General features: G+C 44.3%; 1 protein-coding gene across 1 annotated transcript in view; it reads left to right on the plus strand.

The window, feature by feature from the left end:
• SND1 (staphylococcal nuclease and tudor domain containing 1) overlaps nucleotides 1-26,502 on the plus strand; it is a 418,829-nt gene that overhangs the window by 221,751 nt on the left and 170,576 nt on the right. The window contains exon 13 of the mRNA XM_029233933.1: nucleotides 11,245-11,355. Within this exon, the coding sequence (XP_029089766.1) occupies nucleotides 11,245-11,355 (111 nt within the window). The remainder of the gene's footprint in view (nucleotides 1-11,244; nucleotides 11,356-26,502) is intronic.

The following is a 26,502-nucleotide window of genomic DNA, read 5'->3' on the forward strand; positions in this document are numbered from 1 at the left end:
AAACCAGCTGTTATTCTTCACTTGGAAAGGGGGAAGGTAATTGCCTTTTACAGCCAGTGTTTTAACATGTGACTAATTTGGCTTTCAGACACATATGTAAAGACCATATTATGCACAGAAGTACGGAATGACTACGGTGAGCTTGCGTAGCAGGAGCTCTCATAGGTCAGTGACTTGATTCAGGAGTCAGGGTGATGGTAGGGGACTCTACAGACTGTCAGTTCATTACTCCACCATTACTGAGGGAGAGAAGTTGAGGGAGGTGTTCACCTCACACTGCTGTTCTGTAAAATGTTAGTTTCTCAAAAGAAAGAGGAGCAGAGAAAAGGGATGAAGAAAACATGCTTATGCCTACAATCAGCATTTATACCTTGTGTTGGAACATAGAGAAGGAAAAAACGTCCTCTGAATCCCCAGAAGGCAAGCAGATTATTATAATTAAATGTTTAATGTATATTGTGGCTGGGATTATGAGTATTAGAGTGATGAAATTTATTATATGATGTGGATGGTTTATTTTTAATGTGTTGATAAATTTTTAATGTATTAAGAGTGTCTTGAATAATTCATGTGCACAATATATTTATTGCTATTTTATAGAATTTTAAAAGGACGGCAGCATAATAAAGGGAAATAGGCTGAGAATCAGAAGGCTATCAGGTGCCCATTGTGATGGTGTCAGTCTGTGTTTCTTTAGACAACTCATTTAACAATTTTCAGGGTTTCTCTCTGGGTCTGTCTGCATCTGTATATGGAGGGTTTTGGATTAGTGTATCTCTCCGGACTCTTTTTGCTCAAATTCTATGATTCAGTCAGTTATTACTTTGTTTGCATCCAGCCACCCACAGAACCTCCTGGGAACTCTGAGAGTCCAGTCAGTCAGCTGGCCAGTAAATACTTATTGAGTGCCCACTAAGTGTGTGGCTCTTTTTGGACCAATAGGGAATACGATCTGGCTAGGAAGACAAGATGCGTACACAAAGGAAGATAATAATCTGCAGCAGTAGAAGATAAGTGCCAAACAAATGGCCCAGCCAGAGGACTTGAGATGGGGGACTGCCATGCTTGACTGGTTAGACTAAAGCAGGAGGTTGAAAGGCATTTAACAGAATAAGGTTAGAGAAGTATATGAGCGCTCCCTAGTAGAATGCCTCTTTAATAGTCTGTTACCTGTAGTTTATGGCACTGTAGTCAAAAGAGAACTGGATTTGTAATTTTATTTATTTATTTATTTTTGCCAACAAAGCAGAAGACGTTGTTGGGCAGGGGCGCCTGGGTACAGAGCTGCAGGGTAAGGGAACCCGGGAGGACTGCTCTGCCACGTGGCTTGCAGTCTCAGGGTTTATGGTATTGGGGTTAGTTTCGGGGTTGTCTCTGGCCAATCATCTTGCTTTGCCCATATTTGGTCTGACTCAGGGTCCTCCCAGGTAGCGCGCACATCTTTCAGCCAAGATGGATTCCAGCATGAGGGTTTCTGGGAGGTTAGCAGGACATATCCTCTCCTGCCTCCTCCTTTCTACCCCTCCTGGTTAGTTTTCCATGACAGCACTGCATCCTTCATCGGGATCTCCTGTTACGAGACAGTTCAGGCAAGTGGTTATCACTGGGCCTGGCCAAGGCAGGCAGTTTTGGTCAACGGTTCCCTAACAGTGTCAGCATTATGTGATATAACAGATTGATTCTAAATTAAGGTTTTTTAACCTTGGATTTGAAAGTTTTAAAAATCTGGCTTCTAATTGAGACTCTACCACTTACTAACAGGATTACTTGTAGCAAGCCTAGAACTGGTTACTTTTTTTTTTTTTTAAGAAATATATGCATACTAACTCTGTATTACTACAGAAGGATTGGGTTAATGTGTGTTAAAAAGCCTGTCCTATAGTAGACACCCAGTAGATGTTCATTAAATCTGGAATCATTATCGGAAAATTTCAAACAAGGTTTCTGTGATTGTGGTAGACTGGAGAATGACGATTAAGAGGATTCAACTCACAGTGCTCAGGATTGGTCAGCTTTGCTAGGAGGCCAGGTAGGGGGAGGCTGCAGTCCAGGTGAGAAGTAGTGGGGGCCGCAGCTGAGTTAGAGAGAAAGAACAGATTACAAAACAGTCGTGGGAGAAGCACTGGTGACTTGAATTCAAAGTTTGGACAACCAATTTTATCTGGGAATGAGCGGAGATGTCAGGCCTAGGTGACTGGGAATATGATGGTCCCACAATTAGAGATGTTAGGAGAATGAGCTGATTTGGTAGATTTCAGAAAAGCTTAATCTGGGGAAGTGAGCTTTATTTTTGAAATGCTGAGTTTTACTTGGTGATGAGTCATGCAAATTCACATGTCCTGCAAATAGTTTGAAATGTAAATGCATGGCATATTTAGCAATGAGTGGACCAGTTTGGATTGGAAGTGCATATTTGTTAGACAGCCTACTTCAAGCTAAATACAGTATTTAATTATCTTAATTGTTTTTGAGGGATCTAGTTGTCTCCTGGGAAACAAAGATGGCTGTCCAATAGAGGGAGTGTCACTTTGGGTGTATACCCCATGTTCTGTCCTGTAGTAGAGGGAGATTCAAGTTAGTCCATGAAGTTTCTGTCTATGAAACAGACATTTTTTCCTTGCCTTATTTTGAGAGTTGGAGATGAGGGTGAATATTTGAAGTGGCATTGTTTCATCGTTGCTTACATTTAATATGCCCCTCATACCTCAACCAAGGTTCACCGCTGGCCTAACCGCCTCTGATATTTTGCTGACTTGGAAGTACGGCGATAGTCAGAGAGGAGCTGGCATAATAGAGTATAATACCACGTTTTCCTTGTCTTATAAAGCCATAACCAGGATATTGCCAAATAAATGGAGTTGTCATATAAGAGGTGGCAATAAGATTACAGTACTGCAGAAATCCTGGGGGCAGAATAAAATTTAGTACTTAGTAAGCATAACTATTTGGTGTTATGCTTCTTCCCCTTCCTTTTTAAAATTGTTTTGACCCATATTTTCAACTATTCTCTTCCCCAGACAGAATTAGGGAATGAATTAGGTGTTCAATTCTACTGCTTCCAAGTATATTTCTGTCTTATTTTCTGTCAGTTTTTTCGGGAGAATCAGGGTAGGTGTGCTCTCGTGTAGGGCTTGAGTCAGGATAGGGTAATGGGGGTGATTGGGCTCAGACACATCTTGGAGCAGAGAAGTAGCTGTTCTTGACAGGTCGAGTGAGAAGTCACATCTCTTCATCACCCAGTTTTTTACACCCTGCTCCCTAGATATCTTTGCTTTTATTTCTTTTCTTCCCAAACTGAAGAGTGCTCTTGGTGTTTAGTGGGTTGTGGCCTCTGAAGCTGGTGAGGCTTTTGTCTACGCTCAGGGGTAAGCCTACTATTAATACTGAGGATTGGATGGATGTTTGTGTTGGCAATTCAAGGATTTCTCTTACTACAAAGCAGTAATTTTTTTGTGGAATGATTTTTTTTTTCTTTCCCCTTTCTCTCCCCTCTCCCCTCCCTCGTTCCTCCTTTCTTTCCCTGCAAGTCTTGTTTATGGGTCTCCTTTGGTTTCATTTTAACCTTGCATCCTTTTGGATTCTTCCAGCTGGACTTATTCCATATCAGTCTGCATTGGTTTCTTTCCATCCCCTCCCCATGAGGGAGAATGAGTAGGATTTATGAAAGTATAAAGACAGAGTCCTTGTTCTGAAGAGTTCTTGATTTTCATAATCTCAAATCCAGTCTCTAGAGAATGCTCTCATTGGTAGAACAGTTGTGTTTAGAACCTGTATATATTCTGAATGCTCATTAAATATGAGCTACTTATTGGAGAGTATTTTGTTTGAAAGGGTGCCTTTTTGCTTGATTAGCTTCTAAGGCTGTTCAGATCAGTCCATTCCATACTTGCCTGTTCTTGAGTCCGGCTTTCTGGGGTCATGCTTCTTTGTGGGTCATGCCGTGTTTCATGTTCCATATAACCACAGCTGGGTTGGTGGGTTGACAAAAGCAGTCACCTTTGGCTCTGTGTCTGGAGTGAGTATGTCCTGCCCTAAGACCCTTAATCACTGCTTTTTCTCCCTCATTTCACTGTAGTTTCTAAAGCCTGGGTAGGGACATGGAGGCTTTTGAATCTTCTTTGTTGCTTTTGATCTGTGTTATGAGTTCCAGGAACGTCTCTAGCCACCGTTCGGACCCTCTGGTGACTATCCTGGTGACAGGACTTGTTAAACAGAATATGGAGCCATTAAGAGTAAAAAGATCCAAAAAAATATATTTTAGTTATTTTTAGAATTAACATTAGTTCAAGGGGCGAGTGAAAAAATAGGGAAGATGGTGGGAGAGAGATTTGGGAAGTCTGTAAAGCATGTCGTGCCACCTCAGATGTTTCTAATTATTGATGCTTCTAAAACAGAATCTCCTGTCTACATATGCTGCTTGGTTATGTGGGAAGTGCCTCCTGGATGTATTTTAAGAAAAAAAAAAAAATATAGGGAAACTCATTGTTCCAGATTCTTGGGAATTCAATCTAAGATTGGAGGATAGACACTGGGTGGGAGAGGCAAAGTGCGACCCTTGGAGACGCTGTCATACTAGCTTGTGGCAGCTCCCTGTTGCTCTGCTGGGCTTTTTCCTAGTTTGAGGCCTGGGGAAAAAAACAGTAGTCAGTAAAGATACTTGTTCACTGCCCATTGTCATAGATCTCTCTCATCTAGAATTCTACTCTCACCCTTTACAGTCTTATTTTGTCAGCCTATAAAAGCCAAGTCTATCTCAAGCTTGAAATTGCCAGGTTCTTGCCTGGTGTGGGTATTAGAGGTCTGTGTGTGAACTTGTAGAGAAGATCAGAGCGGGACCTGGCCTTGGGGCCTGGTAGCCATTAATCATTTTCCCCACTTCTTTGCCCTCTTAGACCGAGAGCCCATGTTTTCTGTGTATATGAGTAAAGGTGGCCCTAATATTCTGAAGAAGATAGCTGTCCAGTCCTCCTCGCTTTCTGCCTCATTACCAAATCTTGTGGTGGTCTCTCCCTCCTTCCTTGTCTCTAACTTATTTGCAAAGAAAGACATCAGCCCCCCATAGGTTCCCTGTGGTTCAGCCCCACAGAAGCACATTCCTATATAGCCGAGACATGAGATGAGCCATCTGATATGTTAGAAATTAATATGGGAACCCTGTCAGCCAGAGCTCTCCATCTCAGCACTTTTGAGGAACCTGTCCTTGTCTTGAAGGTCCAGCCAATGTGGAAACAAAGCAGAGGCAGTTTCCCAGCGTAAGATACTGGAATCTTTGAGGGTCATGGATGACAGAGGCCCTGGCTACATGCCTGATGTCTTGTTGGATCATGTTCGCACAGTGAATAGCCATGGGGTACATTCTGTGCTCAGCTTATGAAATTTGACCCACGGGGCCTTGAAGTTATTGTAGAGAAGTCTTGAGGAATGCGTGTATGTGTGTGCATGTATGCGCACACGTGAGATATAGGTACCTCTGCTAGAGGTGATGTGACCGTTATAATTGAATTGAGCTGTCAACTATCTTCCAACCATTTCCTTTAGCCTTGACTCAAATATAGTGTAAAGGCATTTCTTTATGGGCTTACTTTATTCTGAATATGTGTCCACGTGTTTGTTTGCCTTAAGGAAATACTCTGCTTTGTAATCTCCATGGACATCTACTTCAGTGACTGACAAAATGTTGATGGTGTTTAAGTGGAAAATGTTTAGTTCAAATAGCTAGAGATCTATGAGCCAAAGCCATTGAGAGTTATCTGTTATCCTTACTCAGATGGAGAATGAAGTGTATGTGTGTGTGTGTGTGTGCACGCACACGCCTATGTGTGTTCCGGTGTTATGCCTTATGTCCACTCTTGAAATATTCTTATCCATTTACCCCAGGTTCTCTTGATAAGTAGCGTATACCCTTTAAATTAGCTCTACTGTTAGGACCGAACTGTGGAAGTCAAAGAATGTGTGAGACACTGTATGTGTGTATGTAGAGAAGATTATTCATGTAAGGAAAATAATTAAGGATAATGGAAGGCAGGCTTCCCACTGTCAAAAGGGATGTATAAATATGGAAAGGAAGAAAACTACACGAGCCCTATAGTGTTGGAATGGGGTTTTAGTACCTTTGTGAGCTCATGGTGTGTTGGTTCAGGTTCTCCAAAAAGCTGATGCCAAGACAGGATTAAACGGACAAGAGAGGTTAATTGGGGAAAATTGAGGGAAAATGGGAAGGGAGCTGGAGGAGGCTGTGAATGCCTAACCTCTGTGGAAAAGGGAGGGATGGAAGGTTGAATTAGAAAAACCTAAGCTGGGGCTGTGGGCAGTTGTAAGAGTTTCAGCAAAGGTGATAAGGAGTCCTCAAAGCCAAAGCTGCCTGTCAGAGGAGTCCCAGGTCTCTCAGCAATAGGCCTGCCTTAGTATTTCCACTGCACCCAGTCATTGGCTAGAAGCAGCTGGTGGGAAGCATAGCCTTGGCAGAAAGAGAGTAATAGGTTTCAGAGCATAGCAGCTGGGCTGTCAGTCAATTATGCTTCCTGCAGTCAGAGATCCGAGAGGCACATTTTCATGACTGCCACACATGGTTTTCAATAGTTATAGATATAGAAATAAATGTATGGAGATAAAAATGTAAATGTGGACTACTTGGATAAATGGCTAATTTCAGAGCTGCAGAAAACAGTGGAAGATGAGCCTGGAACGCATTGTGCCCGAAAGCAAGGAAGTGCTCAGAGAATGACAGGACACAGGAGCCAGCTTGACTTGGCTCTCACTGGCCAAATTGGGAAAAATTCCAGCATCAGAATAAAAAATGATGGTAGTGGATTATATGACCCTTTAAATAAAATATTTCATGGCAGTATACCTATACAAATCAGTAACTGAATAACTTGGGAGTTCGATGAAAATTACATAGCTCAAAGTGTCTCTTTTCAGTATCTATTATAAAAAGGAAGAAGCCTGGTAGACACTACCCTAATCAAGTGATCAAAATGAACATTATCTGTAAATTACACATCATTTCAAAGGAGGCCATGGGAACAACACAGCATCACTTCTGTGACATTCCTGCCAAAGATTCATAACTTGCCTCTGATCATAGAGACATCAGGCCAAAATTACTGGCCTATACTGTTGAAAAGTTTCAAGGTCGTGGTAGACTAATCATGGTAGACCGTTCCAGGCAGAGGAGACAGGACAACAAAACGCAACACCTGATTCTGAGCTAGATCTGGTTTCCCCTAAGTTCTCTATTGGAACAATTGGCAACATTTGAGTAGGGTTGTGGGTTAGATGGCAGTACTGTGTCCATACTGATATCCTGGCTCAAGTCATTATTTTCTGATTATGTCGGAAAATGTCCTGGTTTGTAGGAAATACACACTAAAGGTTTTGGGGATGGTGGTATAACAGGTCATTTGCTCTCAAACGAATCAAAGGTTGGCATGTTCTTTGTTACTGTATGTGCAATTTTTCTGCAAGATTGTTTTAAAACTACCCCCTCCCCTCCTCTCCCACACTTTTAAGTAATCTAGGTAATTTTAGTCAGTTATCTGATCTATCTATGTATTGATTATTACTTCCAATCTTGGGTTTGGGGCGTAGGGGTGGGGAAGGCAGGCAGAGGTATGATCAGATCGTTATAGCCTACTGTGACTAAAATCTGCTTTAATCCTATGCTCATATATGGGCACAGAACACCTTTTCTCCAGGTTGGCAGAGTATAGTACCCCATGGTTTCAAAGGTAACTTATGAGAAAGTATGAGCTTTTTGCAACCTGCTTGCTATGGAAATGAGTGGGAGGGGAGGATGTCAACTACATGGAGATCTTTTGAGAAAGCTTGCAAAGACCGACATTGCTTGTGTTTTTATCAGGAACATCTGATCTTGACTAGTGGAAACGGTTCACTTCTCACATAACCTAAAATTCTCCTTGAGTTTGAAGAAGCATTTGAATCCCAGCACTAATTCTCTTTGTGTTTCTAGCTGATACAGAGAGAGATGATTTCCTGTTAGACCTCCACTCCAAGGCTGTTAGGTCGGTCCCTTTTTGTATGCTGATTTTGAATTATCCATTCAAACCAGACATGTATAATTAGAGTAGAATTACCGATACACTCAAGAAAGCAGAACTTATAAATTTGTCTAAAGCAGCATAATGTCATGGCACATAATTTAATGTTCTCTTTTCTTACTGGGCAACTAATCGATACACTGGTGTTGAGTTCCGAGCCATCTTTGGCCGGGGGAGATCTCCTGACCTTTCATTAGTGGCCAAAAGAAATGAATGAGAGAGTCAAGTACATGTATCTAGGCTAATTCCATTTTAGTTGTCTCCCTTTCATTCTCTCTCTCTTTTTTAAATTTATCTATTTTATTTTTGGCTGCATTGGGTCTTTGTTGCTGCACGTGGACTTTCTCTAGTTGCGGCGAGCGGGGGCTTCTCTTCCTGTGGAGCATGGACTCTAGGCGCGCGGCCTTCAGTAGTTGTGGCACGTGGGCCTCAGTAGTTGTGGCTTGCGGGCTCTAGAGTGTAGGCTCAGTAGTTGTGGCACATGGGCTCAGTTGCTCCACTGCATGTGGGATCTTCCCGGACCAGGGCTTGAATCCGTGTCCCCTGCATTGACAGGAGGATTCTTAACCACTGTGCCACCAGGGAAGCCCCCTTCCATTCTCTTTAAATACAAGTGTTAGATAATGGAGAGGAGAATAACAAAAGCTGGGAAGGCATGTAGAAAGCTTTTGTCCTTAATTCTATGCTGGGCAAGCTTGGCTAATAAATGCTTAGGATAAGAAATAAAGTTCCAGTGCTGTATTTCCAAAACGATCAGATGTTTTTCTCATACTTGGGTACAGAGCAAGAAAGACACAGCCCTTGCCCTCTCAGACTTCGTAATTTCAAATTGGAAGATAGATGATGAATTAATTGTAATATGCTGTGATGTCACAGGGGAGCACGCACCAAGAAGAAAATACATGTGGTGTGATTCTCACATGCCTGGCTCGTAGGAAGGGCCCCATAGTGATGTCTGTCATTGTTTCCTGTGTTTTTACTCTCCATGCTGCTGACTACTAGCATCGAACCATTCTTCCAGGAGAAGTCTGTATTTAGGGAAAAGAAGCTAAGGGAATATGGCTCACACTGAAGCTTTGGAGAAAAGAGAGGGAAGGTGGTGGGCAGGCTGTGGATTTTAGAATCTGAGGCCCTAACTGGTTTGTAGACATTTGCTGGCAGGATCCGGAGGGCAAAAACCCTGCAGGAGAGGGAAGGGTTGTGCCCTTGGTTCTCTGCTGGCCACATAGGCACTCAGTTCAATACTGTGAATTGATTGGAGCAGAATTAACCAGGGTGGATCATTAAACATTTGTGCTATTTTGCTTAGTATCCTCTACCTTTTCATATAGAAGCTTATTTGTGTGAATTCTCCCTCTTCTGCCCTGTCATTCCAACTTTCTCCTCCAGACCCCACGTGTTGACTGTAAAATGTCAATGCACCGTTATTCCAAATGCACTAGTACCAAACGTGTCTTTGTTCTTCTGGCATTTCCAATCACTAAGCCGTCTCAACCTGTCACAGGTGGGCTCGTGCCCATCTTCTCTCTGGCCTCTTGGCGGGCGGAGCCTCTCTCCTGCCCTTTCAGGCCTTTGGTGACACCCTTAGTTAAATTCTCCCCATACAGCATCATCTACAGCTGCTGATTTGGGGCTGCTGGCATTCTCCACACTGCCAAACCCAGCTCTGTGATAATGACAGCGTTTGCCAACACGCTTGTGCGGTGACTCAGGAGACAGGGTGGCCAGCAAAGCAGCCTCTTTGTGGGAGTGGATTTTGAGAAGTGCTAATTCCGTGGCAGTTTGGAGATATTAATATCGTGCTGGCAGTAGATAAGCAGGCAGCAGAGGGGCACAGAATGAGAAGAGAATCAGCCACAGCATCTTTTCCTCCTTTATCTACCCGCACATATCCCCCCTCCCCTTTTTTAAAGTAAATTCCTGGGTGTTGATGAAGAGAACCCTTAAGTGGCTTAAACATGCCTATAGACTGCTTAGCCCGGCTCACTGCATCCCCGCAGTCTGAGAGTCTAAGAACCACTAGATTTAACTGCATTCCCCAGCGACACTAAATCGTAGCATATGGCACAGTAGCCTATTGCTTACCGTCCCTCCTCCCTAAAGGGCAGCTCACCAGATGGTCTGAGTGGGGCCTTTGGTGTAATTACGACAGACACAAAGAAAGATATAACCGCCGCTCTCCCCCAGTGATATTATGCCTCTTGCTTTGCAGTACTTGGCTACAGGTAACTTTTGAAAATTTGTTTTTGCAGTTTCATATTTGTCCATCAAAGGTCCCTTTCCACGTTGGGGGGAGGGGGAGCCATGCAGATACACTTCGTTAGTTGTCTGAGCGCCATTTCCAGTGTCCTCTTCTGAGTAGATGGAAGCCACGCACAGTGACCCTGCTTTCTTATGCTAGTGAGGAAAAGATTCAGTACGTTGGAGAAATTTTTTTGAAGCAGGATTCTAATCTGAATATCCTGTGGTCCTAAAAGTACTGTTGGGAGTATTGCTCCAAAGCTGGTCATCACAGGGTTTATACTTTTTACTTTGTTTCCCTGACTCATGCAGTTTTTTTTAAAAGATCTTTCATTCCACCCCAATGCCTCGCCCTCTCCCTCCTCCCCGCAATTCCTTCCTAGCCTCACCTCCTCCGAGCCCCCTTTGGGTTGAGGGGAGAGCCCGTGTTGGAAGTTCTGATGAGGAGAGACGCACTTTGGGTGTTACGTGAAACCAGTGTTCCCAACATTGCCAAACTGGAACACGGTGTTTTCTAGTTCCCATATAGGCTAGAAAGGAGATTTTGAGAAATTTAGGTCATGCTTTTATGTGCTTTGTTTTTTTTTAATCTGCGTGCCTGATATTTTAGAGCAGACTTTTCTTGAGGGTAGTGGCTTGTTTATAACATTCTGTAAATAGCCCTGCGTAATGTGGGCTTTTTACAGATATTTTCTGCCAGGTTTTATGTATGGATTGATATAGCATCTGACTGTACTAACCAGAAAAATGCTGAGCCAGGGGACTTGGTTATTCCTCCTTTTTATTTGGATTTCTAGCTTAGCAACTCATTGGTCTTGAAATCCTTGGCTTCCCCCTCCCTCTGCCAGGATGCGTTAAGACCTCCAGGTGCTATCTTATTATTGCTGTTGACTGAGCCCCACATGCACCTCAAGTGCTTACTGACCTATCTTTTCTGTTGCAGAAACATTGCCGAGGCCCTTGTCAGCAAAGGTCTGGCCACGGTGATCAGGTACCGGCAGGATGACGACCAGCGGTCCTCTCACTATGATGAACTGCTTGCCGCCGAGGCCAGGTGAGATGCATAATTTAAATTAAAGTGAATGCCTTGGGTCCCAGGGCCCCACTTTTTTCTTTCCCACTGTCCTGCCCATCCCTGAGCAGAATGCGACAGAAAACAACATGCTGAGAAAGCTTGTGTTCTTTTATTATTCCAGCTTTTCCCCATCAAAAGAAAAGGGACCTCACTTCAAACTCACAATCTAACCTTGGTTAAACATTCTTGGGCCTCTATATTTTTAAATCTGCAAAATTTAGGCATATATTAGATATGATCTTCTAGTAGATGCCGTAAAATGAATGACAGATGAGAAACTTATACGTGGTATTTTTATCTCCACCATCCTTTCCTTCCCTGGGACAAACAGTGGAGCCCTGCTTACTGTGCAGGACGTTTGCCTCGGGTTCTTCCCTGCAGAGGCCTCTGCTCCCCGGCCCCTCCCATTTGTCACCTCTAGACCTTTTGTCATGTACAAAGGAAATGAAAACATTTATTAGGAAATGAGTTTGTGTTTCACACTTCTGACAGCTGGCAGGAGAGCATTTGTGAGAAGCCCTGTGACATTTTCCTTTTGTCCTTCATCCCCATGGCTGGTTGCCCCAAGGACATGCGTGCTGCTCAGCAGTATTTCTTACCAGGAGTTCCTCAAGGCTCTTTCTCATGGGGCCTTGTGTCACTGGGCGGTGCTGGGAACAAAGCGATTCCTCCAGCCTTCCCGGGAAACAGAGCCGGAACTCGGTGATGATCGCTGTTCTGACTCGGAGAGCTTATCAGACTGCTGGGCTCAACCAAAATGTATCCATTGTTTCAAAGTGATTGCAGGCGCTTGCCTCACGCAGATGTTTTTCTGTGACCTAGGACTTAGTTTGTTCTAGAAGTTTGGTAATTGCCAGGTTATGCTCCACAGTTAGAGGAGGAATGAGTTTGAGCACATGCCGTCTATACTTTAGACTTCGTCACTGAGATCACTTCTCTTGCTCTTCGGCCCAGAACATTGCCCTAATACATGACATTTACCTCTAACATCGTGTCACATCCTGATGGATAGGGCATCTGTAGAATGTCACACAGAATGTCAGCTAAGAAAGCAGTCTGTCAGGTTGCTGTGGCTTTTTGGATTCTTTCCTGTGGGCTTTTCCCAGTAGGACCTGCCTAGGACCTAAGTCTTCAGCACAAAGTTCGGTATCTTTGGTTGCTTGAGGCTCATTCATGTCTAGTGTAAAATAATATGATGTATAGTCCATAACTGGTGTTTCTCTTCAATCCTTTCTCACTTCCTTATTCTTCTCTCCCAGCGAACTAAGCCAACTGGGCTGAAAGAACCCATAGTGGGAGATGTGTCTTCACATCTCTGACTACTATTTGATGATCTTGCTATTCTAGGAAATGGGCAATGATTAGACTGTTCTTTAGGTGGGGTTTGGGGGGTGGGGGTGGGGAGGTTCATTCTGGGCATGCTCAGTCTGATCTGGTGGCAACTTGGAGAAGCGGTTATGTATTCCCAGTGTAGCAAGAGCACTTAGCAATACAGTGGGATCTAGAGTCCCATTTTCTGCCCTGGGTTCACTCTGCCACTGGTGAATATTTAACTCTGACAGGCAGGTAAGCATGAAAATAATTTGCCTAGCTGCTCTGGAAAGTGAGGCCACAACAGGCTCTCTTATTATGCTGTTGTGCTACAATGTTTAACGAGGAGGCAGAGATAGGTGACATTTTTTAGGTTTTAAAAAGAAAACAGCCTTTTTAGTCTGGTACTCATTTCGAGCTGATAGAATGTAACAAGACACTTGCCTGTTAAAGCAGTGAGCTGCCTAGAGATAATTGTGTCGAGCCACTGCTTTCAGACGGGTGGTGGAAAAACTGGCTCCGGAGTCATTGCACTGCTGCAGGTAGAGTAAACGGAGAGAAATTAAGCACTTCCCCTGGCCAGTGAGTCATTGCTGCATTGCCATGGGGCAGTACACATCTTAGAAAGCTTTAGGAGAAGTGGCCCACATGACCTGCGAATGAGTCCTCCTTGGGAGCGGTGCTGTCCACAAGCCCGATGCCAACCCCAGCGAGAAAGACCAGAACACCTGCCAGATAGGAATGGTGGCCTTATAGCCATTGAAGACTATTTTCAGTGCAGAATGCACCCCCATTTTTGGGAAAATGATAGTCGACCTCACCGCAAGAGCACCTCTTCTCTGACACTGCTTTATTTTAGGTCGCCTTCGGTTTGAAGCACTCTGGCCCCTATGAGATATTCCCTGCGGTTTTTTTTTTTTTTTTAGTTATTTATGTATGTATGTATATGTGTATGGCTGCGTTGGGTCTTCGTTGCTGCGCGCAGGCTTTCTCTAGTTGCGGCAAGCAGGGGCTTCTCTTGCTGCGGAGCACGGACTCTAGGTGCGCGGGCTTCAGTAGTTGCGGCACGTGGACTCAGTAGTTGTGGCTTGCGGGCTCTAGAGCACAGGCTCAGTAGTTGTGGCACGCGGGCTTAGTTGCTCTGCGGCATGTGGGATCTTCCCGGATCAGGCATCGAACCCGTGTGTCCCCTGCATTGACAGGCAGATTCTTAACCACTGCGCCACCAGGGAAGCCCTCCCTGTGCTTTTACATGCTGCTTCTGCCCCTTATCCTACCTGTCCAGTGAATATGATCTGAGTTTAGGGTTGTTTTCCTCTAGATAGATGAGCTATATTTTTTTCCAGTCGGCCTTGTAATTATTATGCCCCTGTCCATGCGGTCCCTCTACCTCCCAGCTGAATGTCCTCTGCAGATCTCATTAGCAAGTTGTTTACTCCTTTCCTTGGCCCTGAATAGAACCCCTAAACAAGAATGGCTTTGCTGTTGACCCCAAGTCTTTCACCGCTTGGACTGTCACTTAACTGTCTTTTGTTTATCATCCTTCAGCCACTTTTTAAACTCCAGTGATTGTGTACTGAACCAAGCCAATTCGAATTAATTTCCCAAGTAAAATTTCTTGAGGTACTGTATCTAATGCTTTAGCAAAGGCCTAATTAGTAACATCTGCTGTGTTCATGGCAAGTCACTCATCCTGGAAGTCTTTTGGTCAATAATAAGTGGGTGAACGTAACATGGCAAGGCCAGCATTCTCTTGAGTCCCTGCCCACAGGGATGGTGGTTCCAAGAGACTTCTTTGTCCCTGTCCCCTGGATCCCTGTTGTTCTCTCTGGTTATCGCTAGTGATCTAGGCATTGGTGCCCAGTGCTCTGCCATTGACTTTGCTTTCTAGAGCACTGCTTGGCCATTAATCCTTTAAGAGGACGTTGTAAGCTTTGGGGGAAGGGCAGCCTGTTAACTCTGTCTTTTCGGGTCAGCCAGCTGCCTGCGCGGGAGTTGATGAGCTTTCTCAGGGCTCCGCAGCTGCTTCCTCTGCAAGGGCGTATGATCTGCCAGCCTTTCTCAGATCATCTGATGGGAGCTCAGAGAATGACGCGCTAGGCGTGTGTCGGGAGACCAGGTGAGACAGGAGAGGAAGAAGAATACCAGTTTGCGGCTGCCTATGCTTTCAGGCGTATCCACCTGCCCGCCAGAAAGGAGCTCATCGTACCCCCCTCAGCAGCTCTGTTTCGTGTGCCTGACCCTTCTCAGTGCCTTCATTCGGATGCCTGTCTGCTTTTGGGAAACCCTCTACATGCCTCAAACGCATGGCGCATCTAGAGGAAGCCCCATCTTTCTTGTTTAAAGGATAAATGAGCCCCTAATCCCCGACAGGCGGCCTTCCTTTCTAGTTCACTTGCCTGTCATCAGCTGTCCCTCCCTCCTTACCTGTGTCCTGGCAGAATAAAGCCTTGGCGCTTACGTGTGTGTTTTTGAGCCTTGCTTCTCTGTGGGCTCCATTGAAAAGCCCTTGCTTGTGTCCCAGTCTTCTGAGAGCTCCATTGTGTCCTCCATATTCGTAGCAAAAAGAATTTAGGTACAGCTGACCCACACTTTCTGATGCCACTCCTGAACTTGGTCTCCCCCCCTTTTAGGGGCATCATGTGGACTCCTTTGGCAGTGTGTCACATCATTTCTTTTCTGCACCGTTCTAATTTTTCACCCCCATATTGGCTTCCCAACATTTCCCATTCTTGTTTGACTTCAGTATTTCTCAGCCAGCGGGCCGGCTGCTTTGTCTGTCTTGATGAGTGTTCTAAGCTTCAGGCGGGGCTTTGACTCCTACAGAGAATCTCATATTCTTCTGAGGTATTTCCAAGATACTGAGCCATTATGGGGGCCCTTCTTATTTTCTAAGGTATTACACAGTCTCTCAAACTCTGTGTATTTGATATAACACATCCTGTTTGATTTTCAACAGTACAGAATGTGAATTCCCCTAGCATTCTACAGGTCTTCCTGGTGGGCTTTTGTTGAGCTCATTATGGACACTAAAGATAATCTGGCAATGCGTGGAATCAAAGCCTGGCTGTGTGCCCTGTTTTCCTTGGACATCCCGACCTGTAGGATATCATCCGTCTGCATCCACCTAAAGCTACTTTTATATTAAAATGTAATATTTGAAGGTTTCCTAGAAACCGTGAGTCTGTGGTTCATTGCAGAAAAATACAGGAGTTGTTAGTTCAGAAGTTGGGCTTTATTCCTTGAAGGTACCCTTTAATTCTAAGATTTTGTGATTTCAAGATAGAATGTATATATTCAGAGAAGAAATTTATGCCCCAGCTTGACAGTGGGAAAGCAGTTGTATTGAACAACCTAGGGTCTGAGCAGATTTAAATGAATTTAGATTCATTCTGGACATACAGAATGAGGTTAGGGTTATCTCGGGAGAAGAGAAAAGGGCAGGCTCTCTCTTATCTTTTCCTGTGTGTTCTCTTTCTTGCCAGGCACACTGCAGATTAAGGAAACTGTGGTGCTGTCCTCCCTCTCGGCGAGGCAAGCGTGAGCCTGCCCTGGCTCAGCTCTGCCTGGGCTCCGAGTCCTCCCTGACCCTGCAGGGACCTCCTGTTTCTAATTGAGTGAACCTTGCAACTTCCCTTTTCTTTAAAAACAAAAGCAACTAGTGCTACTGTCTGCTGACTTTTGCATCTCCAACCTCCAAACCCTGTAAACACCAGCCCTTCATTAAAATCCTATCAAATTTCTTTTGCTTTTACCCAACCAACTTGGTTGATAGCGCCCTCCCTGTTGTAGAATTCACTCTGCTTGTACCTCTAGGAAATCTGTGTTGGCATTTCCATCACAGACTTTGATCAGAAGGCTGTAAACTTGTTGGTAACTCTTCCCTAGGCCAATACCTGTAGTCATTATTAAGAGGGAAACTGTTTCAAGTACAAACCTCTCTTGGTGTTGCAGTTACTGGGTGTGCATTGGACTTACTGACTTCCATGCTCTTGTAGCAGTGAACTGTAAATGTATTTTGCATTTTTATAATACCACTGGGAGAGAAGTATGCTTGATTTCCTACTCCTGATTGAGCCAGAGCAGCTCCACTTTTTTTTTTTTTTTTCGGAATTTTCCCACAAAATTTTAATAGGTGGAGGAAAAAAATGACTTGTGCATAAAAAAATACAAAACTTTTTTAAAGGGTCTTTCTTATCTGTGCCTTCAACTTAACTGGCATTTACAATGCTGTTTATGAATGAAACGTGAAGACTTACCAGCATTTTTTTTGCTCTCTGTTGCTTTAATTGGAAGAGGTCAGCATTACTGGCTTGACACTGTTCTGACTTGCGAAATGCCTTTGGTATGAAGCAGGTTTCACCTTCCTACCGATCGGGTGAGAAAACTGGTGTTGAGGTTGGGTCTGTGTTTTGAAAATTTGAAACTAATATATCTTATCACAATGTATAGACTGAATAGGACCTCTGGGCGTTGCTGTTTTTCCTATGCTCTCTTCTTACCTGTTCTCAGCCCCTCTTTTTCTCCCTCTGCATCATGAACACTGCCTGCCTGATATCTTTTTTATTCCATCTCTCACTTCTATTAAATTTTCCCATGAGGGCATCTCCCTGAAATTCATCTCTTCCGTCCAGCCTCTGTTCTTCTCAATAGTTTAATGGTACAGCTTTAATAAACCAAGATTTCTCGCTTTCAACCTAATGACCTGAACCAAGTGAAAATTCTCTTTGCATAAAACTAGATCCTAGTGAATACTGTTAAAAACAGAGCTTTGATTTGAAGTTTTCCTCTTTCCTTCACTGTTGAATTCCTGTAGCGCCAGAGTGCGGTTGGATTTTTGTAGGCCAGGCATTATAGAAAGCTGGAGCTGGGTGAATTACCTGCTGCCCTCTTCACCCGGCTGTGTTACATCATGCTGGTGCAAATGGGAGGCCAGCGTGAGAAAGGAGGCTGGTCTTTCTGTTCAGTATCCTAATGGCTTCTTTTCTTCCTTAACCCTGGAAGTGCACTCCCCGCTAGATTTGGGGCTTGCCCTTGTCCTGGTGGCACGGCCAGAGGTTGCTAATGAGATTCAGCACGTGTCAGTGTTGGGGGGCGTTTCACTGTTGGGGGGTAGGGTACATCAGCTCCTGCAATGTATGTGATAACAGGAAAATGCATTAAAAGAGCTGGTGTGGGGAAGTGATTTAACGATACAGCTGAATGTGGGGAAATTTAGCTTTTCCCTTTCTTCGGAAGAGATGATGCACTCAACATCCAAATAGCAGTAATCAATCTGCATTTAAGGCGGCACAAATGGCCACTTCTGGAGAGCTGTATAATATCTCCATCTCCAAACAGTTTTCTCTTTCAGGATATTAAGAGGATCTGTTCACTCTTCATCCTGTCTTTCCTCCCCACTCCCAGTTCCATCTGATACAACTCAAACTGTGAGACTCGTCTTGATGACTAGTGTGAGGGGTTTGGGGTAAAGTCGGAACCCATTAGCTTCAGCTCCTGTGTTGTACACAAGGTGTGGGTAGTTCTATAGGTCACGGTCAAATAATGAACTCCCAGTAAGAAGTCCTCCTTGCCCAGTCTTTCCTGTAATTATTAATCTGCACTGGTTGTGTTCTTTCAGAGAAAGTTGTTCTAGACGAACCTTCCTAATTAACTTGGTCCCCCCTCTCCACCCAGCTGTGACCGTTTGTCCACAGCACCTTGTCTGTTCTCTACCATCTCACTGTTCTCTTGGCTAAAAGGCTCTAGTTCCTCTCACACAAGCCCTAAGTATTTGAGGTTTCAAAATATTTCCAACATATTTCAAAACACATTTGAAGATTATCATACTGGGAACATAATTTTAATCCCAAATCAGTTATAATAATAAAGTGATAACATTTGACCCTTGACATTTTTGAATGTCTCATAACTTGACTCCCTAAACCACTGGTTCCCATAGGATGGTCCTCAGACCAGCAGCGTCATTTTCACCTGGGAACTTGTTAGACATGTGAGTTCTCAGGTCTCCCCACATCTCCATTGCCCCAGACCTACCGAATCAGAAACTGGGGTTGAGTCCCAGCAATCTGTTTTCACGCGTCCTTCAGGTTGTTCTAATGCGCATGAAAATTTGAGAACCACTGCCCTAAACAATTCTTTACCACTGTTTTGTTTTGGTTTTGGTTTTGGTTTTTAAGAAAAAAATCAAAATGTGTGTAATTTACGGCACCTTAGTAATTTAATAGTTGGAATTGTAACCATGTGTAAAAGGTAATAGAGACTAAGGCATGGAATGGATAAGCTTTCGATCTCTTTGGATTTCTGTCCTAGCTATGCCTTCCCTGCCAGCCATACTTGTTCCTCACCAAGCCCATTGAATAGTTCTGTATTCCTTCCCTGTGACTCCTCTTTCCCCTTCCTCATACCCTGCGTTCGTGGCTTCTGAACTGAATTCCTTCTGAGTAGCCTCTACCAGCTCTTGGCTAATTTAATGTGAAACGATCTTAAGGGTTGCTGTGCTTGCTTGATTTGCCTCATCTGCGGTGTCAGGGGGCTGAGTGGGTCGGAGAGCTGAGTGTCTATTACAGATATCCCTATCCTACTTTTGCTCTAATCCTTGGAAATCTCTCCAGAGGACTGTAGTTCAAATAATTAATCACCAATACATCAATGCACCGAATTTTATAGCTACTTGTGAAGGGGAAGTCTCCTTCATAGCTTCCTTTCGTTTGTAAGACTCTTTGCATCTAAATTTCTTGTAAACTCCCTCATGCATATGTTATCTCCTCAGCTGCCCCTGACTCCCCTCCTCCAGCTTTGGGCCTGGAAGTTGAGAAGGCTTACTTCCCATGCCTCTTGCTTCTGCATCAAGTTCAGAGAGCCAGATCTCAAGTGGATGGCAGTGAATCTTTTCCAGCAGGTCCCTGTAAGTGTACTCACATCGGAAAAACCATTTTTCCCAGCAGTAAGCCTGTTGAGTCTTTTGAGTGAGGAAAAAGCATTAAAATGTTCTCTAATTTATTCGTTTTACAGTAACAAACATCAGGTGCATTGGGGGAGAAAACAAAAATGTGTGGTCTAGTGGGGTTTTGGATGAGCAAGTAAATAATTGCAAATATAATTATAAGCATGGAGATACCAGTGGGTACCTGGGACGGAGCACCTAAATCAACGGGTTTATCCACAAATAGAGTCCACGAGGCAAGGCGTGTTCTGTCTGGGTTGCCTTGGGAAAGGGAGCTGGAAGACAGGAATAGTGCTTTGCTGACCTATGACACAGCCATTCCACTTCCGTGAATTTATTCTAAGGAATAATTAGGGAGGTGCCTGACAGTTTAAGAGTTATTCCTTCAGCATTATTTATAGTACCGGAAGTATTATACTGGACTATTAACATTCACATAAATATCTAGCAGTAGGCAATTGAGTAAATTATGGAATGTGCATCCATGTTATGGACTTACGTGAAGTTATTCAAAATGATGTAATAAAACTAATACTACAAGGAAGTGTTCATTTAGTTATTGTTTCTGGGGGAAAAAACAATCGCCAGACTTTTCCCACAATTTAAGTGGGTGGGTATGTGTGTATAAACACTTAGAAATTTTGTTAATGATGCTTTTATCTTGGAATTGAATTACGCATCGTTCTTTCTCCTGCTTTTTCTCTGGCCCTGTATTTCTGTATTGTCTCTGTGATCAAGACATGAAAACATTTGGGACTTCCCTGACGGTCCAGTGGTTAAGACTCTGCGCTTCCACTGCAGGGGTTGTGGGTTTGATCCTGGTCGGGGAGCTAAGTTCCTGAATTCCGCATGGCACGGCCAAAAAATAAAAATAAATAAAAAGATATGAAAAAATTATAAAACCAGTGTCATTGAGGCAATTTTGAGTTGTCATTGCCTCTCATCTCATCTCACCTTTCTGCAGTCTTGTCCTCTCAAGAAGACTTTATTTATTTTTTATAAATTTATTTATTTTATTTATGGCTGCGTTGGGTCTTCGTTGTTGCACGCGGGCTTTTCTCTGGTTGCGGCGAGCGGGGGCTACTCTTCGTTGAGGTGCACGGGCTTCTCATCGCAGTGGCTTCTCTTCTTGGGAGCATGGGTTCTAGGCGCACGGGCTTCAGTAGTGGTGGCACATGGGCTCAGCAGTTGTGGCTCGCGGGCTCTAGAGCGCAGGCTCAGTAGTTGTGGCACATGGGCTTAGTTGCTCCGCGGCATGTGGGATCTTCCCAGACCAGGGCTTGAACCCGTGTCTCCTGCATTGGCAGGCGGATTCTTAATCACTGCACCACCAGGGAAGCCCCTCAAGAAGACTTTAGACTGACACTGACCATTTCTACCTGCTCTAGTTGTCCTTTGGTCCTAATCTGGGACAGCGTGGTCTGCTTGTGTTTCCCATGAATCTAATATTGGGCTACGTCTTCTCTGGTGATTCTCTGCCAGAGCTCAGTTTTTCCCCCTCTCTTAACCTGAGCACAGCAGATCAGATGTCACACCTGGTGGAACAGCAATGCATCTTTGTTTCTTCTTATATTAGTTTTCGATGAGGTGGCCCAGAGTTCCTTGTTATTTGCTCCGCTGCCTCATAATACCTTCTGACTCATTAGTTCACTGACCTCCCGTTGACCACAGGACTCAATTTCCTCCTTTCCAGTCTCTGTACTCTCCATCTTTTCTGTCTTATCAGTAATTCTGGTTTCGTTGAAAATGCAGCTGCATAAGGCCCACCCACCATTGTGCACCTGTGCCTGCTCTGCGTCTCATTTTCCGAGTGTCAGGACCTGGTTGCTTCTTCCCGCTGCCAAGGAACCAGTAGAAAGACCAAAGGAGGTGTTCCTTTTTGCTGTGTTTCACTGCTGTATTCATCAATATGATCTGAAACACAATGAAAGCTTCTTTAGAAGTTTAGCAAGTTGCTCATTCTTTGTTCTGCTTTTTATCCTTTTCCGTTGGAATTATTTTCCTTTCTCCTTAGTCATTTACCCTGTGTTATCTAGTAGGTGTTTCTGACAATCCTGCCACTTGGTTCCATTTCACTGTTTATGGTGGCTGGAGCTTTGCTCCCGTCACTGCCTTTCAGACTATTGACCATCTCCTCTAGCTGTAGGACTCTTGAAGAAGGGAGTGAGAGGCTTTTGTTCTTGATGCACTTTTGCTTCTGCTTAGAGGCCAGGCTTTCAGCTCTTCTGCCTTGCCCCACTCCAAGTAGCAAAACCAAGATGTCTGCGACCTGGAGCATATATCGTGAACCTGCACCTCCAGGAGAGCCAGCAAGCCTCACTCTTCTGCGCCCTACACTCAGTTGGCATTATCCATGTCTCCAATCTGAAATACCTTCCACTCTGCATTAGTCAGCGGGCGTTTGTTCAGCTTTACTTGTTCAGACACACGGTCATTGAACTAGGCGACCCTGAGTTTAAAACTATGTGACATAGCTCTGTGTTAAGTACCGTAACGAGTATTAAGGATAGAATTCTAACCCTCAAAGGGCCTGTAGTCTAGCTGTAGAAATAAAGTGAACACATGATACAATTTGAAAACACTGCATTGCAGTTTAAACTGCATGATGAACTGAGTGATACACGTGCATGTACCCATTCACATGTATAATTCTGCCATTTCAAAGTAGTTCATAGATACTTCCAGTGTTCAAACAGCCCCCCACCTAGGACCCCAGGTTAACAATTCCTACACGACAATTGTTTTATGATTGTGGTGAGGTGGTGGCTACCGATAAGCTGTAATTCTTTTCTTTCTCTAGTGTGGATCTATAAAGACAGTGTAATGAATAACTTGCACGTAGGGGGCCTGGGGAAGATGGACCTAATTGAATTAGAAGGAGTAATGTGGAAATGGTGGGAAGACATAAACTCTGGGGCCCATGAAAGCCAAGCATTATACTTTCCACTCGATGGATGTCACAGGCTGGTGGTCTTTGTTATGGGTATAAGTAGGGGAGCAAAATGAAAAAATCAATTCTGTGGAGAAGTCATGCAGCAGTGGTGTGCACTCTCAAAGGGACCTGAGTGGATTTAAAATATTCCTGATGTTATCTTGGAATAAATTGCTGAGGGCCTGGCCCAGGGGGGTTACAAAAAAGCCAAGTGAGCACAGTTAGGAAGGAAGTTTTGGATGCAGGCAAGGAAGCAGAAGCACAGTTAAGGGACATTGTGGTTCCTGGTTACCAAGACAGTGTTGTTAAAGGGGAATGATGAATTCAGGGCCTCCTGATCTTCCTCGGCATTTCCCTGCTACCTCTCTGTGGTATGCTTTCAGTCACTTTATTTTCTTTGAATGCCTTTATGTATGAAAGTGGTTCTTTTTGAACTGGGAAACTGTTGGAGTTCCCATGCCCCAGAAAAATTCATATATATAATTCTACTACCACTTCAGGTTAGCTAATAGGTATTCCCAGCATCCTACGTGAAGCTCACTTATGTCGCCAGCTTAAGAATTCCTCGTGTGGCAACTATTTTATGATTGGGATAAGGTTGAATCTAGGTTGATAAGGTTGAATCTAACCAAAGTCTTTGAACTTTTTTTTGTAAACTCACAAAAATATTCAGAATAATAATCTATACATTGAAATTAAGGTCATGGCCTCTTTGTTGGCACAAGATGAACTAATGACACAAGATGTCAGTGGTGCTAAGGCTTGTGCCTTGGAGAAGGAGGTTTTCTGCCTGTGCAAGGGGCCCCAAAACCGAAGAGCAAACTGTTTCTTCATATAAAGAGTGCTAGGTTCTGATTCTGTTGCGCCAAGCTAGCCGGGCTAATCTCCCTTTCACAACCTCCCTGCCTGCCTTTGCAGAGTTGATGGTTTTTATCTTCTAGTGGGAAGGCAGAAGTATCTCATACAGAAGAATTTCAGACTTCGTTGGTTAAAGGGAGTAGTTTTCCAGTGATCTGAATGGGGTTCCTCTTCCACGCTATAGCTTCTAGAAGCTTCTAGAAGCAACCTAGAAAGCTGAGTTTTCATCCCTGTCCTTTACTGTTACCTCTTTGTAGGTATGTGGACGTTACTCACTTTTCCTGGCTGGTGATGATTTCTGTCCATTATTGACACTGCTGGTTGTTGCCATCTTTGTCCTGCGGCTGCTTGGAGAAGAAAGCCTCTGAGAGGAGCAGCCTGTGTTCTGCCCCCCTGCTTCCTTTCTCCTGGCTGGCCTGAGCTCCAGCCTGCCTTTGTGAGAAAGCAGCTATTAAGCAGACACAGCAGGTGAAGCTTAGAAGTCAGGAGCTTCATTCCTTGCCTAATGAAAAGGGATGTTGAGCCGTGGTTGCAGCCTGCAGGCAGCATGGAGAGGGGAGTTGGTGTTTGCTCTGTGGAGCAGGTATCAGTGGAAGCAAACCTGCTACCTTTATACCCTCCCAGGTCTCAAAGACAGAGGGCCCTAAACCTATCCCAGAAAAGGTGGGTTATGTAAGATACAGGGGTAGCCGCACCAGGAAATAATGACAAGGCAGCAGAACGAGGATCTTCCTGTTTTTATTTTCCTTATATACAACTGTTAGTAGGCAGGCATGTCATATATGGATGCTTGCATCCCGGAACAAAGGTATATATTATATTCCTTTCATTAACCGCACTGTGGTAAGCCTACCACTCTTGGTGTTTGCTCCTTACCTCTTTGAGATAAAAGCATGAATCTCTTTCTTTTTTTTTCTGTATCTTTATTGGAGTATAATTGCTTTACAATGTTGTTAGTTTCTGCTGTACAACAAAGTGAATCAGCTAAATGTATGCATATATCCCCATATCACCTCCCTCCCAGCCTCCTGCACTGGGTGGTTCCCTCAGATCCCCTCCCTTCCCCCTCCCCTCCCCCTCCCGTGGCATCAGCCTTGTGTCAGGCTGAGGGAGGTTTTCTGGGGATGGCTCACCTGGTGTCGTTTCTGCAGCAGCTGGCAAACAAGAACCAAAGCAACCTCAGCACAGGGAGGGAGACTCAAGCTGGCACTTGAGACCGTTTAGCTACTCAGTGATCCCTCACACTTTGCCGTCTGGGTCCAGCATACCACTTATACTTTAGAGGGCTTCCTGGGCGGGCAGCATTTGTGCTTAGTGTCTACAAATTATTAACTTTCAATTTTGTCTTTGTTTTTTTTTTTGGTACGTGGGCCTCTCCCTGCTGTGGCCTCTTCCGTTGCGGAGCACAGGCTCCGGACGCGCAGGCTCAGCGGCCATGGCTCATGGGCCCAGCCGCTCCGTGGCATGTGGGATCTTCCCAGAACACGGCACGAACCCGTGTCCCCTGCATCGGCAGGCGGACTCTCAACCACTGCGCCACCAGGGAAGCCCTTGTCTCTGTTTTGCTAAGAACTATTTCTCAGTTTAAATATGATGTTGCCTGAAATTTATCTAATTTAGCAATTGTATCTAAAGTGTGAAAAGATGACGTCTTTGAAGGTTTTTCCAAAATTAATGCCTGAATGTAAACAAGTATCTAATATTTTTTTTAGGAACAAGGTAAGAGAATTTCTTCTTTTAATATTAAGACTTACTTCACTGTATGACAGTAAAATTAAGTGAGAAAGAGAAAAATAAATACCGTATGCTAACACATATATATGGAATCTAAAAAAAAAACTGATTCTGAAGAACCTAGGGGCAGGACAGGAATAAAGACACAGACTTAGAGAATGGCCGCATAGCACAGGGAGATCAGCTTGGTGACCACCTAGCGGGTGGGATAGGGAGGGTGGGAGGGAGATGCAAGAGGGAGGAGATATGGGGATATATGTATATGTATAGCTGATTCACTTTGTTATAAAGCAGAAACTAACACACCATTGTAAAGCAATTATACTCCAATAAAGATGTTAAAAAATAAATAAAACAATGAAACAGGGCTTCCCTGGTGGCGCAGTGGTTGAGAGTCCGCCTGCCGATGCAGGAAACACGGGTTCGTGCCCCGGTCCGGGAAGATCCCACATGCCGTGGAGTGGCTGGGCCCGTGAGCCATGGCCACTGAGCCTGCGCGTCCAGAGCCTATGCTCCGCAACAGGAGAGGCCACAACAGTGAGAGGCCCGTGTACCTCAAAAAAACAAAAAACAAACAAAAAAAAAACAATGAAACAGAAAAGACTTAATTTTAAAGAATTCTGGATTGTTTCAGATGTCATATGTACACTATTATCCATATTTTCTGCTTTGGGGTATTATGTTTTTCCCCTTGGGGTGATATGTTTAATCTTGCTTAAGTGCTGAATTTCTGCTTATGGCACAAAGCTACTTTGGGGTCACAGAGAGAAAGCAGAATTGTAGGTTACCAGCTCACCATTTTTGCCTTGAGAACCTGTTTTCTGACTTACTGCCCAGGCCCTGTTCTTTTTTCCTCGTAGTATATGAGGTGCTCTCCAACCCCCAGGAAAGGCCAGGAGTTCAGCAGTGTTCTCCGTGAACCATCTGTTTATTGGGCAGGTCCATGTATTTTGGTTGTTAGAAGAGGATGCGGCTGTGGGCAATCTGTGCCCACGTGGGACCTGCAGAAAGCTGAGCAGGCCTCGCCTAGAAGAAAGGCGACTTACCTCAGGGTGGCAGTGAGCTCTTGCCTTGCCTCGCTGCGGGTTTGTTCCCAAGCCCCCTCCTTGGAGTTTCTGGTAGCAAAATGGGGAAAGCCTGCTGATGGCAGAGGAGGCTGTAGAAACAGGACACAAGCAGGATGTACACAGGGCTTTGGGAGATGGAAGAGTTAGAGCTACCATTAGTGTGCAGATCCCAAGGGACCAGGGGCTAAACCTGGTCCGTGGTCATTATCAGACACCCTGAACAGTAAATCACTAGACTGAAATTAAATGGAGCAGTTGTGACCCATTTGCAATTTCTA

This window comes from Monodon monoceros, unplaced genomic scaffold, assembly GCF_005190385.1.
Source record: "Monodon monoceros isolate NGI ecotype Baffin Bay Population unplaced genomic scaffold, NGI_Narwhal_1 Super_Scaffold_2, whole genome shotgun sequence".
Lineage (NCBI taxonomy): Eukaryota > Metazoa > Chordata > Mammalia > Artiodactyla > Monodontidae > Monodon > Monodon monoceros.